This window comes from Podarcis bocagei (genome assembly GCF_964188305.1).
Source record: "Podarcis bocagei genome assembly, chromosome: 9".
NCBI lineage: Eukaryota > Metazoa > Chordata > Lepidosauria > Squamata > Lacertidae > Podarcis > Podarcis bocagei.
The window spans coordinates 24247195-24263870 of NC_138134.1; the positions used below are offsets into that span (position 1 = coordinate 24247195).

Genomic DNA, 16676 nt, shown 5'->3' on the forward strand with positions numbered 1-16676 from the left:
AATATAAGTTTCTAGTATCTAAGTTATAAATTGTGTATAGCAGCACTACATGCTACTTCAGACACAACAGTTTTCCTGAAAGAGGAGCAGGGAAAGTGAGCAAAAGGTATACATCATCACATGTACCCATTTTTTTTTGGCAAGAGTACCATGTGTATGGAGTCACTAAACCTTTAAAAGAAATGCAGTCTAGCCAAATTATATTATACAGTATCTGTGCTCAGTGATATTGCAGGGAAGATGTGATGGATAAAGGAGGGTTGCCAACTTTCTCAGTTCTATTTTGTCCCTGCCTTAAAACTCTTCAGCTGTTTATTTTCTGCAGATCAAGCTGCTGTTAAGGACGCAGCGATTGAATATGAGGTCAATGCCCCTGCCCCAGCCCCTTATGCTGGAGATCCTAGCGTGAAGCCAAGCGGTTTGAAAGTCAGTTCAGATAGACAGTGATTTGCCCTAGGCCAGGCAGTGGTTTACAAACCAAAACTATTGCTACTACACCACAATAGCATAACTTTATTTACTTATTCCAAGTGCGAAATGATCATTACATGAAAATTTGTTGTTGTTACTACTACTACTACTACTACAGTTTATTACTTGCCTTTCATACACTTAAAACACAACATTGATATTAATATAAAACATTACACAGCATTTAAAACTGTTTACAACAACTTGAAATTACAAAAATAAGGCAGGTCCTAAAATACATATACCTCTCAAGGGTAAAAGAGGTGCCTCTTCAGTATTTGCTGGAAGCTGTGTATAGTGAAGGTGCTAGATGCAGGTAAAGGTAAAGATAAAGGTAAATGACCCCTGGACTGTTAAGTCCAGTCAAAGGCGACTATGGGGTGCAGTGCTCACCTTGCTTTTCAGGCCAAGGGAGCGGGCGTTTGTCCACAGACCGCTTTCTGGGTCATGTGGCCAGCATGATTAAACTGTTTCTGGTGCAACAGAACACTGTGATGAAAACCAGAGCGCATGAAAATGCCGTTTACCTTCCTGCTGCAGCGGTACCTATTTATCTACTTGCACTGATATGCTTTCGAACTTCTAGGTTGGCAGAAGCTGGGACAGAGCAACAGGAGCTCACACCGTTGCACAGATTCAAACTACCAACCTTCTGATCAGCAAGCCCAAGAGGCTCAGTGGCACAGCGCCACCTGCGTCCCAGTATTGTGCTAGATGCACCTCTGTGGAAAGGGAGTTCCACAACTTAGGGGCTACCACGGAAAATGTGTTTTCCTAGACTGCCACACCCTAAGCTTCTGAGGGTGGTGGAACAACTAAGAGGGTAACCTCCTACGATCTTAGCATCCCAGAGGGTCTGTAGGAAAGGAGGTGGTCTTGAAGACATTTGGGGCCTGAATCCTTTTAGGGCTTTAAACGTTAACATGAGCATCTCAAATTGGGGCAGGGAAAGAACTGGCAATCCATGCAGCTGTTTTCAAACAGGGCTTATACGAAATGTGAAGGGAAACTTTTTCACAAAATGTGAATGTGAAGGGAAACTTTTTTCACGAAATGTGAAGGGAAAGTTTTTGAGTTGTCTTCAATCTGGAAGTTTGGCAACAGGAACTTGTTTGTGTTTGCACGCACATGTAGGTTAATTTTAGCTTGCTAAAGTATTCTGGGCAGTATTGGAAACTGCTCTTAAGAGCATGTCATCATTTCCCACTCTTGTTTTGCAGGGGATGGGTCTGGTTAATCACGTGTTCAGCGAAGACAGTCTGAAGAAGCTGTACATTTCAAATCTTGGAATTGGCCACACAAGATACTCTACCTCCGGAGTCTCTGTCTTGGATAACTGTCAACCATTTGTTGTGGAAACTCTGCATGGGAAGATTGCTGTAGCCCACAATGGGGAGCTGACAAATGCTGCACGACTGAGAAGAAAGGTACAAATTTCCCAACCTGTAGTTCTTTTGGTCTACAGCTCTCAAGGCCATTGGTTTAGAAGGATGGGGAGGGCCAGCTGACTCATGAGGCAGGGTGAGGTGACTGCCTCAGTGGGCAGGATCCACAGGGCAGCAGATTCTGATGTAGATCTTTATTCCACCCCCCACCCCCCGTTCCTGATGTAGATCTTAACTCACCCCTTCTTCCCTAGCTGGGATGGGGGGCACCAAAAGGTCTTGGGCAGCCCTGAAGATGGGACATGTAGTCCCACAACATCTGGAGGGCACCAGGTTGGGGGAGGCTGGCCCAGGGTTCAGGATTCTAAGCACGAAGAAGCAGAACATAATAGTAAATTTGCATTTATAAGTGGCACATAACCAGGTCTTTGTTATATTTGACGGTAGGAAAATAGTCAAAACAACAGATCATTAGGATGATAAGCATAAAGGTGAACAACTGTTTTCATGATATTGAGATCATCCACAGATCCCAGGCAAGTGCCGCATTGCTAATTGTGAACACCTATCCTTCCCCTTCTGCAATGTACCAGATCCTTAGTTGTCTTTTATTTGCCCTTCAGTTGATTTCTTATTGTCTTGTAGTTCATCCTCTACCATATGCACAATTGTGATATATAAGCATAACAGTTTACAGGGATCAGCAAACCTTTTCAGCAGGGGGCCGGTCCACTGTCCCTCAGACCTTGGGGGGGGGGGGCGGCGGAATGAACGAATTCCTATGCCCTACAAATAACCCAGAGATGCATTTTAAATAAAAACACACATTCTGCTCATGTAAAAACACCAGGCAGGCCCCACAAATAACCCAGAGATGCATTTTAAATAAAAGGACACATTCTACTCATGTAAAAACACGCTGATTCCCGGACTGTCCACGGGCTGCTTTGGGAAGGCAATTGGGCTAGATCCAGCCCCTACCCATGGTTTACAGCAATGTTTTAGAGGTACTTTTTTCCCCTTCCATGACTTGCTCATGATTACGAAGGAATGACCCAAGGATTGGCTTATTTTTCACAACCGAATACGGAATGAAACGGGGTTATGATTTTATACCATTTTATATTCCAATGATTCTTCACAGCACTCACAGTTTAAATCCTGAAAATACGAAGAGGACGCTGGAATACCAAAGTGACATGCAAAAATAAATGTACACCTACCTCCCATCACCTCTTTCTCTTATCTATATTATATCCCAAATTTAGTTAAAGTACCCATCTCACTGAAGAGCTGATCTCTACACTTAATGTAGTAGCTCAGTCTTCCTTCCCTTGCCAAAGGTGCAAACAGCTCCTTCCGCCATGATTCCTCCTCTGAATGTATAGGATTGCTCTATTAGGCTCAAACTTTTAAGTAATGACAACTTCCTGCAAAAAAATCGCAGTGCTCAGAAGAATCCTGTTGTCAGATGTGGGGTTCTCCCTCTCTGGCATTTTCTTTCCCAGAACTACTATTCCTCCGAAGAAGGAATAACAGTTTAACCTGTTCGAATGTGTGGTGTAGATGTCCTCTTTGTGCCCTTCCCCTTTGGATACCACTTCTTTTGATTTTAGAGAGCAGAAATTGGCCGATGTCACTTCTATTTTCTAGACCATTGGTGTAGTTATGCATGTACTCATGTGTGTTTCTTCTACAGATAATACGAGAGTTGCATATACTTGATTAATGCTGCATTTTGGTCCTTTGTTTAATAGCTAATGCGCCATGGAGTGGGACTGTCTACCAGTTCTGACAGTGAATTGATCACTCAGCTGCTGGCATTCACACCCCCTTTGGAGAATGACGACACCCCAGATTGGGTAGCAAGGTAAAGCAATTGGTTTGAAGGGAAATAAGCGAAATAAGCAGCACTAAGCCAAAGGAGTACAGTGGTTATCTCTGGTTGCGAACTTAATTCGTTCCGGAAGTCCATTCTTAACCTGAAATGGTTCTTAACCTGAGGTACCACTTTAGCTAATGGGGCGTCCTGCTGCCGCCACACCACCAGCGCGCGATTTCTGTTCTCATCCTGGGGCAAAGTTCTTAACCAGAGGTACTACTTCCGGGTTAGCGGAGTCTGTAAACCGAAGTGTTTGTAACCCGAGGTACCACTGTATATTAAAAGAGCTCTCATGTTCCAGGATAAAAAATCTGATGAATGAAACACCCACTTCATACTCGCTTCTGATGATGCATAAAGATATTATCTATGCTGTTCGTGATCCCTATGGGAACCGTCCACTCTGTATTGGCCGTCTTGTTCCAGTAGGTGATATTAGTGGAAAAGGTAAGACTTCATATTGTGTTTTATGCCGCCCAGAGTGGCTGGGGAAATTGTTGTGGTGGTTGTTGTTTAAATCTCTAAGCTGCACCGAGTTCCTGTTAGGGAAAAAGGTGGGGTATAAATAAATATATCACTATCATCATATTTGATATGTTTATATGTGAGCTATGCTTTGAGTTAACTTCATCAATGTTCATTTTGAAACACTTACCACTTGTACTCTTTATGCTTTTAATGTTCAACTACATAGATAAACATTGGATTTAGTGGAAGAACAGTAATCCTACATGAAAAGAGGAAACATAAAGTGGAAAAAATACATAACTCAGGAGAAAATAGGGTTCTCGTTACAATGAATGCAGTCTTAAGTAACAGTGATAAAAGCCTAATACAAGTTGCTATTATATCAAATTACTAGGGTTGCCATATTTCAAAAAGTAAATGGTAGAATAGAGGAAATCATTTTGTTTCTTCTGCTTAGGTTTCTGGCTCATTTTGCTTGTGATTGCATCATGAAATTTTATATAATATACACCTGAAATAAAATGCTAAATTCTGGGTAATAATGTTATTATTTATCCATAACATCTGAGATTTTGGGAACATACAGTGGTGCCCCACAAGACGAATGCCTCGCAAGACGGAAAACTCGCTAGACGAAAGAGGTTTCCGTTTTGGAGGTGCTTCGCAAAACGAATTTCCTATGGGCTTGCTTCACAAGACGACAATGTCTTGCGAGTTCCTGCTGGTTTTTTTCCCTTTCCCCCCTTTTTCTAAGCCGCTAAACTGCTTATCAGCTGATCCGATCAGCAGATAAGCCGCTAATAGCGCTAATCCGCTAATCCTTCAATGGGCTTGCTTCACAAGACGAAAAAACCGCTAGACAAAGAGAATCACAGAACGGATTCTTTTCGTCTTGCGAGGCACCACTGTATAGGCAACCAATAAATACAACAAGAATGTGTGTCTAGTTTCATAGGTACATCTTCAGAAACACTATAAAGATTAATTCTAAGCAGCTCAGTCTAGACTGAATTTTTGGGACATCTTTTGGTAGTTAGATCAGCCACTAACTTGTGTTATTATTTTGGAGCAATGTCATACTTTACATAGCAGTTGTGTTTGCTGCAGTTACATCCTGTGTTGCATCTTGCAGTAACCATGAAAAATGTGAAGGAAATATTAATTCCTAAACAGACAGTTGACATATGCTGATTAGCTATGGTTGTGTCATGCTTTCACAGACAGGCCTATTTAGGGATGCTTTTCTGCCCTTCACAATATATATATGTGCTGTAGCAAACACCAGTATAGTTTACAACAAACAGAATTACTGTTGAATGCATGACTTGAGTTTCACGGTCATATCACTCGTGGTTGGCCATCAGTCAGATAAGATGTTTTACAAGCAATGTCACCACTGGAGTAATACTTTCAGATGCTTGTATTCTATTTAACTGTTGTCGTTTGAGAAAGGTAATGAGCATTTGCAACAGATTTTTAAAGACCTAGTAACAGAGTTAAGTTGGTATACTGTTCTACTGTTGTTACTTTATTCTGCAACTCTGTATGACTTTTCCTTTGACAAAAAATAATAATCAATTAGAAGGGTTTTTTAATGCTGTTATTACTGTTTTAAACTTTATTACAGGGAAAACCAATGCTGAAACTGAAGGATGGGTAGTTTCTTCAGAATCGTGTAGCTTTTTATCTATCGGAGCAGAGTAAGTTCGCTTGTTACGTATAGCTGAGTTGGTAGAGCATGAGACTCTTAATCTCAGAGTCGGGGGTTGGACTAGATGACCCTCATGGTCTCTTCCCAACTCTACAGTTCTGTGATTCTGTGTTTCCTTACACATGAAGTCAAATCAGATTATTTCTGCTATTTTGTACTACAACAACTTGAAGAAAAGGTATTGTTGGTCTGAAAATTAAACTTCCATTGAAGTCAATGGCCCATTGCTTTGAAGGGAGCTGAATTGTACACCATCTATATTTAGAAGACAAAACACTGACAAGTGATCTTTGACAACCAACTAACTATTAGCCAGTTAATTATTTACTTTTCGTTTTCATGCTTTTGTATAAGTAAGTTACATTTTAAAAAAAGCACTCATCATATTTTTGTGTTCAGAGAGCCATGGAATCTCTCTCTCTTGCTCCCCAGACTTCTAAGGATAGCAACAAAATGTGTCTCTAGAACTTGGGGAGAGAAAATGACAAAAAATCTTTTGTTAATGATGTGCAGAATAATGACCAGCAGTTTGTGAGAAAAGGCAAAGGCCATTTAGATTTCACTCGGTATCTTTTCCATTTGAGGAGAAACTGCACATTACAGGAAACATGGTATTGCTGGTAAACACTGCATTCCTGACTTGAATTCTTCCCTTGATCCTTTATAATAAGTAACAACGCTTCCAAAATGACTTCTCAAATTGCATGTTTCTCTGCCTCCACTAGTCTACAGGTGGAATGGATGCAGAAAAATGCATGACACCATGACATAACACACAATAAGTGACACATTACAATAGTGGGAAGAAAACTTGATATGGGAATCCTATCTTCTGTGTCACCCTCATATAGTAGGTAACTTCTGCCCACAAAGAGGAAAAAGAGGGAAACCAATATTTCACAAAAAGAAGCCTGTGGATACCTGGAATTTCCCTGTTAAGGCACCTGTTTGTTGCCAGATTTTAGAAAATGGCAGACATGTGTAATTCCATTATGAACTATTAGTCTAATAAGAACTGACAATATATTTGACAAGTCTGCCATCAGGCAAGCATGAAGGTGGCAGCTATAAATAGATTATCAAAGAAGATAAAAACTGATTTAATAATGCCACTATTTTCCAAAGACATTTTGACACCTTCAGTCAGTTCGCATATGACACTAAACATAAGTAGTGTTCCATAACTGAGCCTTGCTATCACCAGCTCCCTCCTTCTCTCTCATGTCAGCTGAATTAGTTATTTCCTGGTTTTTAACAAGCTTTACATCCAGACACCCAACTGTGGGTTGCATTTATCTTCCAAATCGGTTTCACATTGTGATCTGCAAACCTGGTTGGACGGCAGCAAGAAAACCTTCATAGGATAGTGGTTGGCTGCAACACAAAGTAAGGAAGAGGAGGGATCAAACTGTGTGCATCCAACAACATGAAACAATGGTTTGGCACTGCATGTGAGCCAAACCAATGTCTTTCAGTTTGCACGTGTTTTAGTGAACTTTTAATATTCAACTTTTGCTTGGTTAACAAAACTATTTTGTGAAACTCAGGGATTCTTTTTGCTCTGTGAGATCAACATTTGGAGCATTGTGATTGTTTATTTCTCTAAATCAAAGTAAATGTTAGTTATAGTTACATATCTGTACAATCTGGGCTAATTAAAATTAAAATCCTTCACCAACAAAGCTGACTTTGGTGTTCTGTATACATTTTCCAGATTGATCACATTTTTTTATAGTTTTCCTAGTCAATTTCTCCTAGATAATTAGATACTGAAGGATACTATAGGCCTGCCTCTAACCTCTAGAAATCTCATTGTGTAATCTTATGCACATATACTCCAGAGTAAGCCCAATTAAGCTCAAATGGACAGTGTCAGTCATTTTTTTGCAACTGGGATTTCAGGTAGTACTGCTTGAAAACATTATCTTCACAGCTACAAAAGGACTGAAAACTGAATTTTTCAAATAAGATTTTCCAAAATCTTAGTTCTAGATCACATTCTGAACTTATTTAATATGTCTGAGAAATTGTTGCACGGACAATATTATTGTGATTTTGTCAGCCACCAAGGAATGCACATGCCTCCAGGTTTTTCCAACCCAAAGGCACAGTGTCTATAATAACTAATGCTCTTACAATTGCAATGTTTCTAAAGATCGGTTTTATGAAGATTTATAATATCTAACTTTATTTTCCAGATATTACCGTGAGGTCATGCCTGGAGAGATTGTGAAGATATCCAGACATGATGTCCAGACATTGGATGTTGTGCCAAGGCCTGCGGGAGATCCATCAGCCTTCTGCATTTTTGAATATGTGTATTTTGCGAGGCCTGACAGCATCTTTGAAGGCAAGCTGTGAATTTTGGTTAATCAGTCGTTCTTTTAGATTGATGAAAATTATACCCACGTATTTGAATCAAGATCCACAAAAGCATTGGACACATTTTTTTCGGCAATTGAGGGTACTTTAGGAAAGTCTCACAAGATTGATTTTATGGCTATGTTTAATGTATTGTGAAATCCAGTTAGGTCTTCAGCATCTATAGGGAGCAGAGTAGGGTTACTTGGAGAGCTGCGAGCTTTCCTTACAGATTCTGTACAGGGACAGCAAAATAATCTTCATGATTTTCTGCTAGTTTAAATCGTAGTAATAAATAAATAACATGGTGTTTTTTCCAGTGTAGTGCCAGAAGCTGTATTGTGGTACTTTGTGGGTGGGTAGCTGGGTTGAAAAGGATTTTTGGACCAATGGCCTGGTTGCCTATTTGCATGATACATTTTTTAAAAAGATAAAATAGAGGAGACTATTTGGTTAGCTTGCGGAGCATCATAATGAGTGCAGTGTATTTCCCTTTACAATATCTATGGTTACACGCATCTCCCCCATGCTTCCTACTTTTTCTTTGAATGTTGCTTTATTTCATGGGTAGGCAAACTAAGGCCCGGGGGCCGGATCCAGCCCAATCTAATTCTAAATCCGGCCCGTGAACAATCCAGGAATCAGCATATTTTTACATGAGTAGAATGTGCCCTTTTATTTAAAATGCATCTCTGGGTTATTTGTGGGGCCTGCCTGGTATTTTTACATGAGTAGAATGTGTGCTTTTATTTAAAATGCATCTCTGGGTTATTTGTGGGGCATAGGAATTCGTTCTTCTTCTTTTCCTTCAAAATACAGTCCAGCCCCCCACAAGGTCTGAGGGACAGTGGACCAGCCCCCTGCTGAAAAAGTTTGCTGACTCTTGCTTTAGTTGTATTGTTTAAAAAAATCATTTCAGTAAAAGGAAAGAAATAGTCCTTGTTCACAGAGCAAATGCTGAAGAGATTGGGTAACAGGAGTGAGCCAGCAGTAAACCACACCGAGCAAGTCGGAGTTAACTATTAGCAAAAACAGGATCTGCACAGGAGTGTCAGGCCTATTGAGCACAGCAACGGCTCTTGCCTCCATGAAGCAGTTGTTGAGACAGAAAGTCCCTGCCTCCCCACAGCTGCCAAAGTCTTAAAGTTTTTCCCAAGCAATCTGAGACTGCGCCTGCATTAAGCTAGCTTCTCCTCTGCCCTCTTTGTGCCTCTCCTGGTTCTGGGAGACCAGGGAGGAGGGGAGCCTGTCACAGTAGGAGGGGGAGACACCCATGCCTCTTCACTAGCCAGACTCATCTCTGCCTTTTGGCCTCCCTCCTCTCCTGCCTCAGCTTCTGCCTCTGATTCTGGGTTTCTCTCTGCCACAGACTCCCCCTCCGCCAAGCCCTGTTACTTCTCCAGCTTCTGATACTTCCTCCCAGTCTTCTCCCTCTGACCACTCATTATCACCCCACTGCCACTTCCTGGTCTCTGAGCCTTCTTCCCTGCTGGCTCCTCCTATCATTCCTCTCCATCCAACCAGTTCGTGACACTGGGTTTAAACCTTTACTCTTGCCTTGGATTATAAAAGGCAGTAGGGGGGAAAATCAGTTGAAGATGCTGGAATCAAAACTGTACAGAACTAATTCAATTTTTTCCTCATTCTCCACAGGTCAAATGGTCTATTCTGTACGGAGGAGATGCGGCCAACAGCTTGCAATTGAAGCCCCAGTGGAAGCTGATTTGGTTAGCACAGTCCCAGAATCTGCAACACCAGCAGCCCTTGGTTATGCTCAAAAGGTAATGTGCCTGATTCTTCCCTTTAATCTGAAATCTCATATTTTTGTTGTAGGAATACGTGTGGTTTTTTTATTAAAAATTTAATTGACATAATACCAACTTGTACACCAAACATTTTAATGCAGATGTTTATCTTGTAGCACTAAAAGTTTCCATCTTGCTTTCCTGAGAACAGTTCAAGCCAGTTTACAAGAAAAAGATAAATACATCAAACTAATGAATTACTTTTAAAAACAACAACACAGCATTAACATAGACTATAAATACACATGCAAATAAAATTCAACAGTCAGAGAAAAATATTACCACACCCCCTCACCGCCAACCCTGTGTGAATTACTAGCTTTTTACCATTTTCCAAAGGAATTCCCCAGACACCAGTGAAGTTCACGTTTTCTCCAAGAGATTGCATAAGTTTCTTTGGCTGTTGTAGTTGAACTGTTCCCACTTAGTCAACTCTTTTGTGTATAGAAAAGAAAAGGAATGTTGATGGAGAATTGATCTTAGCCACTTCACTTAATATGGTACTTTGACTTTTACACTCTCTCTTTTTTTTCTAGTGTGGACTGCCATACATTGAAGTACTGTGCAAAAACAGATATGTAGGTAGAACTTTTATTCAGCCAAACATGAGGCTAAGGCAGCTCGGAGTGGCCAAAAAATTTGGAGTCCTGTCAGACAACTTCAGAGGGAAGCGTGTTGTCCTTATTGACGATTCTATTGTACGAGGCAACACCATTTCACCCATAATTAAACTACTGAGGGAATCTGGAGCTAAAGAGGTAAGAAAGTATTGCTGTCGGTTTTTGAGGAAGGCCTGACTGAGGGACAAGACTGGTGCAGTTTCAGCTTTATAATAGTCTCTCAAGAGTCTTGATTGAGGTGAAGGTAGTATTTTGCTCCTCTCCTAAGAGCAAAGCCAAATTTATTGGCTCTGTTGCCAACCAATCAGACCTCACTCGTCCCTTGTAGTGACTTTGAATTTTGCTGGTGCTGCCTGTTGGAATTGTGGGTGGTGAAGTGGGTATTGTTTTTGTTAAGATATGCATTTTGTGTTTTTATATTGTAAATCACCATGTGATCTTCGGATGAAGGGCAGTATAGAAATTACATAAATAATGGTAATAATACGAATGAATGGCATAATTGAAACAGTGTCAATATCATAATAGCATTCCCCCCCTTCCTCCCTAGGTGCACGTTCGTGTAGCTTCACCTCCAATAAGATTTCCTTGTTACATGGGAATAAACATTCCAACGAAAGAAGAACTCATCGCCAATAAGCCCGAATTTCATGACCTAGCCAACTACATAGGTAAAACGTTATATTTTCAATCATTGTCAATAAAGGTATACATAGAAACATGGACACTCTTTGTGTTAAACAGCTTGGGTGGTGATTACCCTCTGGCAGAAGCGAATCTACCAGTGAAACAGGGAGAGAGACAATTGTCAGCTATGCCTCACCCTTTTTAAAGCTGCAGTAGAGATTAGAAGATCCTCTGGAGCAGATTTGGGGAGGGTATAGGGTGCTTCAGAACGATCACTGAAAATTGCCTCCTTTCCTATTCTGCTGACAGATTTCCATCCACTAGAGGACCTCACCATCTTTAGGGTGTGTACAGTGGTGCAGCATTAAATAATAATATTTTTTTTGGTCTTCTTTCTCCTCCTAGGAGCTGACAGTGTTGTTTATCTTTCGGTAGAAGGATTGGTATCATCTGTGCAAGAAAGCATCAAGGCGAAACAAGATAATGAAAACAACCTTAAGTCCAACAAGTTTCGGGCGGGGAAAATTGGCCATTGCATAGCATGCCTTGTTGGAAAATACCCTGTAGAGCTAGAATGGTGAATTTCCAGAATACAGTTACCACTGAATTAAAGTTGGAACTGACAAGATGTATCACACCCAAAGGTGTGCCGTAAATTGCTACCAAGGAAGTTATCAAACCACTCATTTTAGTTAAATCTTTATTTGGGATAGTGAGGACTGTTCAAGAACTTGAAATAAAATGCAAAAATTATGCAGTATGATAAACATTAGTGCTGTAACTTGGGGTGGCAAAGTTTCTTGATTCCTTAGCTGGCCTAACCCTGCCAAGAAACTTGATCACTTCTCAGGCTTTTATTCACAGCCTTGGTTTATTACAAATGATATTCTGAAAGAAACTGTGAGCCATTAAGTCATTTCAATTTTTTTAACAGGGTTCAACCAGGGCGGGCAGGGGGGGGAATGTGAAATTTGGTTTTATACACAGTGGTACCTCTGGTTGTGAATGGGATCCGCTCTGGAGGCCCGTTCACAGCATGAGCGCGTCTGCACATGCGCGAGCAGCGAAACCCGGAAGTAACCCTTTCTGGGTCGCTGCGGGACGCAACCTGAAAACATGCAACCTAAAGCAAACGTAACATGAGGTATGACTGTACATGACAAATTCTGAATTCATAGAATTCTGAATTCCATGCTTCCCTAGAAATTTTTATCTAGCTGTTTGAGTTCTGTTTAAGAATGAAGTAAGTGCCTGTATTTTTGCTTATGTAACTAAATTCATGTGTAATAACTTGCTTCCAAAGAGACTGAATATTATTTTTATACAATATGTTGCTGAGACTGGGAGACTCAGGGAAGTACTAAACCAAAATTCTCTAATACCTTGAGCCTTAACGAATTCAAACCAGAATATATATATGCTGTCTTATTGTGCTTTCATTGTGCGTCAAAGGGATTTGACAGGGAAAATTAGGCTGATAACCATCCTGAGTGTTATGATTTATTTTGCTAATTTTCCTCACTATGTTTTCGTTGTGAATACTTAACTGTAATCTGAGTGAATGTTTTTACTGAATGTAAGCCTTCAAAGAAGACTCAAAACATTGAAAAATTATCATGTGGACTTATTTTGGTAGAGTATTTTAATGTATGGTAGTGTTATATATATATATAACTCTTTAATGTATATATATTACTGCTTTGTTCAGTGGGGTTTTTTTTAATGAATGAAATCTAAATAATTCTTTGGTGGTTGTAAAATGGTGACCTAAATATCTGAGTTGAATTAGAATTGGAGCTAATTCTAACCCAATTCAAAAATCACTGTTCATGCATTGAATTGACACATGAGCAGAGCCTTCTCCTGGTGTCACCTAGCCCATGGCTCCTCAGAGTGAACATGCATGTCTGTTTGGAAATCTTCGTATCACATGAAGCCTTTGTACATTCGCACAGAAGTCTGTGCATGCAGCCTTGCCTTAACACATGAAGCCTTGACTTTTCAAGACGCTTAAGAATTTCCATGAATGCAGAGCTTTGAGCTTAGCATACTGTTGCAATGTGGCCTGTGCTATGCCAAAAAGTGACCTCCCCCCCCTTTTTTTTGAGAGCAATCTCAACGTCCTGCAGGGACTTGGTTTCTTCAAATACAACAGCCTTCCTAACCAGTTGTTCAGCAGAACGGATAGTTCGAAAAGGCTGCCAGGAGGCACATTAGAAGAAAGTTTATATACACAGCACACAAAGACTCATAAAATGCCACAACACTCTTCCACTTGAATCAAGAAAGGTCACAGGTCATGGGACGCCTGGCTTAATGCGGATATCGACTCCTCTGAAATTACCTTGGGGTGTCCCAGAGTGCCCAGGTCATTTGGGTCTCATATGTCTCACTTTGACACCATGCCCATGGCAACCAGGACTTCCATGGGACTGCTGAAAGTGACCTCTTTTTACCAGTCTCCCATCGAGTAATTAGGAAAGAAACGGCCTTCAAAAACTGGCAAAGAGGGGAGCTTTTTCACATCGGGAAGGACAGGCGACCCAGTAACCTTTCTTCAGCACTTTGCTTTTCCTGGTTGCCTGCCCTTCCTGATGTGAAAAAGCCCTGAGGCTTACCTTATGGCGAAAACCCTGCACCTCACCTTTCAGAATTTTACAAAAATTAGCTCCCCTCCTTGCCAGTTTTTGAATGCAGTTTCTTTACTCATTACTCAATGGGAGAACAGTAAAAAGAGGTCACTTTTTGGCACTGCACCACCAGATGTGACCCTCTTTCCCTGTCAACTTCCTTTTTTAATCAATGCCTGCATTTCTGAGAAGTTTCCTCTTTTGGAGTCAAATGTGGCTGTACCAGACCTGCTTGGCAAATGTCCACTTATATATATATGTTGAATTTGACAGCACTGTGGCCACTGACTCGTGTAACAACACATCTCACACCAGGTCCAGGCCTCCACTTACGATGCAACCAAGGGTTGCTTCCCCTCTGGTCAGTTTCAAGACAACTTGGTTCTAGGGCTAAGTTACTTAGGGTGTTTAGTATTACTTTGTCATGAAAGCAATCTAATTATTTCTCTAGAACAAACACACAAACATGTTAATAGAGAACCAATGGGCAACAGCATATTTTGCAAATATTGTTTCAAACAAAGGGAGCGAAGATATAAAGGATTGAGGCACCTATGTTAGGAAGATGACTTATACCAGGTGGCTTTATTTGTCTATCTTGCAGAATCCAAGCATATCAGCCAAGAGATTTTTCACACTACCTCCTACTGAAGCCTTTTAAAAAGGGATAATGCCAGGGATTGAGTCAAGCACCTTCTGCCTGCAGAAACACGTGTTCTGTCACAGAAGTATGCCCCCTTCTTTGTAAAGTTATATCTCTACTGTATTAAAGGCCTATTCTTAAAGGTTAAGGGTCTTGCTTGCTCACTTACTGCCCTTGAGAAAATAAAGGTCAGTTGTTCCCATTTTACATATGAGAAGTTGAGGTTTACTCAAGGCTGCCATGATTTTCCCTAATGAACCTACGGCTGGGCTGTGATTTAAATGTTAACAGTACTCCTGAAGTTATGACATATTAGCTTTAAACCTAAATAATCCCTGATAGTTTCAGGGATCATTTCTTCCTCTTCCCTGCCTCTGCCAAGATTTCTTCTATTTGGTTGAAAAGTATTTCAAATTGTATCATTTCTGTGTTGTAACAAGGAAAAATAGTAACTTGTGGAACATTAACACATACTTCCCTCACCATTGTTTAATTATGTCCAGAAAATTATACACCTCCAAATTTTATGTCTGGCAAATACTCCTGTCGGACGCAGAATTCACTTTGCAATACACTTAATTTCAGTGAGGCTTAACTGAGCAAACATGTATGGGATTGCACTTCACAAGAAACGTAACTACACTCCTAAATATGCCTACTGAGAAATAAGCTCCACTGAATTCCATGGGGTTTACTCCCTGACCCTCTTAAGTTTATAGGATCGTACTGGTTAATCTTAAAGGTACTATTACTGTACTGGTTAATCTTAAAGGTACTATTGAAGACTGTTAACAAGAGACCCATTAAGCTTCTAGCCACCTGGAAAACAGCACCACCACTTCACTTTCTATATCTTTTCAAGAATGTGGAGTAAGGTGGAAATATATTAATGGGACTAGGAAATGGGGAAACAAGGATTTAAATCCCCACTCAAGTCATAAAGCTCCCTGCGTGATTTTGAGGATTGTTGTGAGGCTCACATGCGAAAGTGGACAACCATGAATGCCACCTTCTGGTCCTTGGAGGAAAGGTGGAATATGAATGACACCCATCCAACCTCTGCTTAAAAACCTCCCAAGGATCAAGCACAAGATCAGTGATAGGGGGTGCGGATGGAGACAGCAAAAAAGCAAAGGACTGGGGTCCCAGCAGAAGTCAGAATCCGTTCTTGATTTGTGGGTGGGGAGGCAGGAGAAGAGGGCTGTCCAAAATGCATAATCCCACAGCAGAAGCGAAAGGGTGTGTTTGCTTTGACCCAAGCAGGAGAGCCAAAATTCGTAAATTTCTTCAACGAGACTGACCATCGGGGCGCTCCCTCTCTCGGTAAAAGGCAGGCTGCTAAATTTATGCTCCTTGCTGCTTCTGATGCAACAGGGGGAAACAGCAGGACAAACAGGCAGCAACGCCAACTCTTCCGCCCAGAGCAGTTCGCACGCTCGCAAAGAATTACTCCAGACACCACTTATTTAATCGTTTATTTATTACACCCCTTGATTAAAAAAACACACCAGAAGAACCCGAACTGGTGTACAAAAATATAAAGCAATAAAATATGAGAAAAATTCACAGTCGTACTTTAGAACAATGTACGAAATTAAAATGCAACAGATCAAAATTTCCTTTGCTCTTTGGGTAGGCTTCTCTAAACAAATATTTATTCGTTTTTTGCGGGCGCCGAAAAAAGTGCAGCGCAGGCGCCCGCTTGATCGTAATCAGACTCGAAGACACGCGGGAACCCCGCATTCCGAAGCATCGGCCGGCGCACAAGGCATCCGAGTATCCTAGGGCGGGGAGGGGGTGGGGAAACGGGCGATGAGTGACGGCGTCTCGGTAAGATCGGTAGCAGCATCCGCCGTTACAACCCACGCTCTTCCTCAGAACGGTATGACGTCACGCCTCCCCAGCCGCCAGGAAGGGGCGCGCCTTCACCCAATCAAACTGCGGCCTTCCCCCTCAACCAATCGCGAGACGCTGCCGATGCGGAAGAATTCCAGTTCCGGCCTCGAGGACAGAAACTACCCCATCAGGGGGAAAAAACGACCAATCGCGGCAGGGCCTGTTAAGTACGGGGCG

At 41.3% G+C, this 16676-nt stretch overlaps 1 protein-coding gene across 1 annotated transcript in view; it reads left to right on the forward strand.

Annotated features, from left to right (window-relative positions):
• Positions 1–14810, forward strand: part of PPAT (phosphoribosyl pyrophosphate amidotransferase) — a 46224-nt gene extending 31414 nt beyond the window's left edge. Inside the window, exons 3-11 of the mRNA XM_081208915.1 lie at positions 1692–1898; positions 3614–3726; positions 4040–4185; positions 5834–5906; positions 8116–8267; positions 9932–10059; positions 10620–10841; positions 11254–11374; positions 11736–14810. Of these exons, the coding sequence (XP_081065041.1) occupies positions 1692–1898; positions 3614–3726; positions 4040–4185; positions 5834–5906; positions 8116–8267; positions 9932–10059; positions 10620–10841; positions 11254–11374; positions 11736–11911 (1338 nt within the window). The 3' untranslated portion in view covers positions 11912–14810. The remainder of the gene's footprint in view (positions 1–1691; positions 1899–3613; positions 3727–4039; positions 4186–5833; positions 5907–8115; positions 8268–9931; positions 10060–10619; positions 10842–11253; positions 11375–11735) is intronic.
• The last annotated feature ends 1866 nt before the right edge of the window (positions 14811–16676 follow it).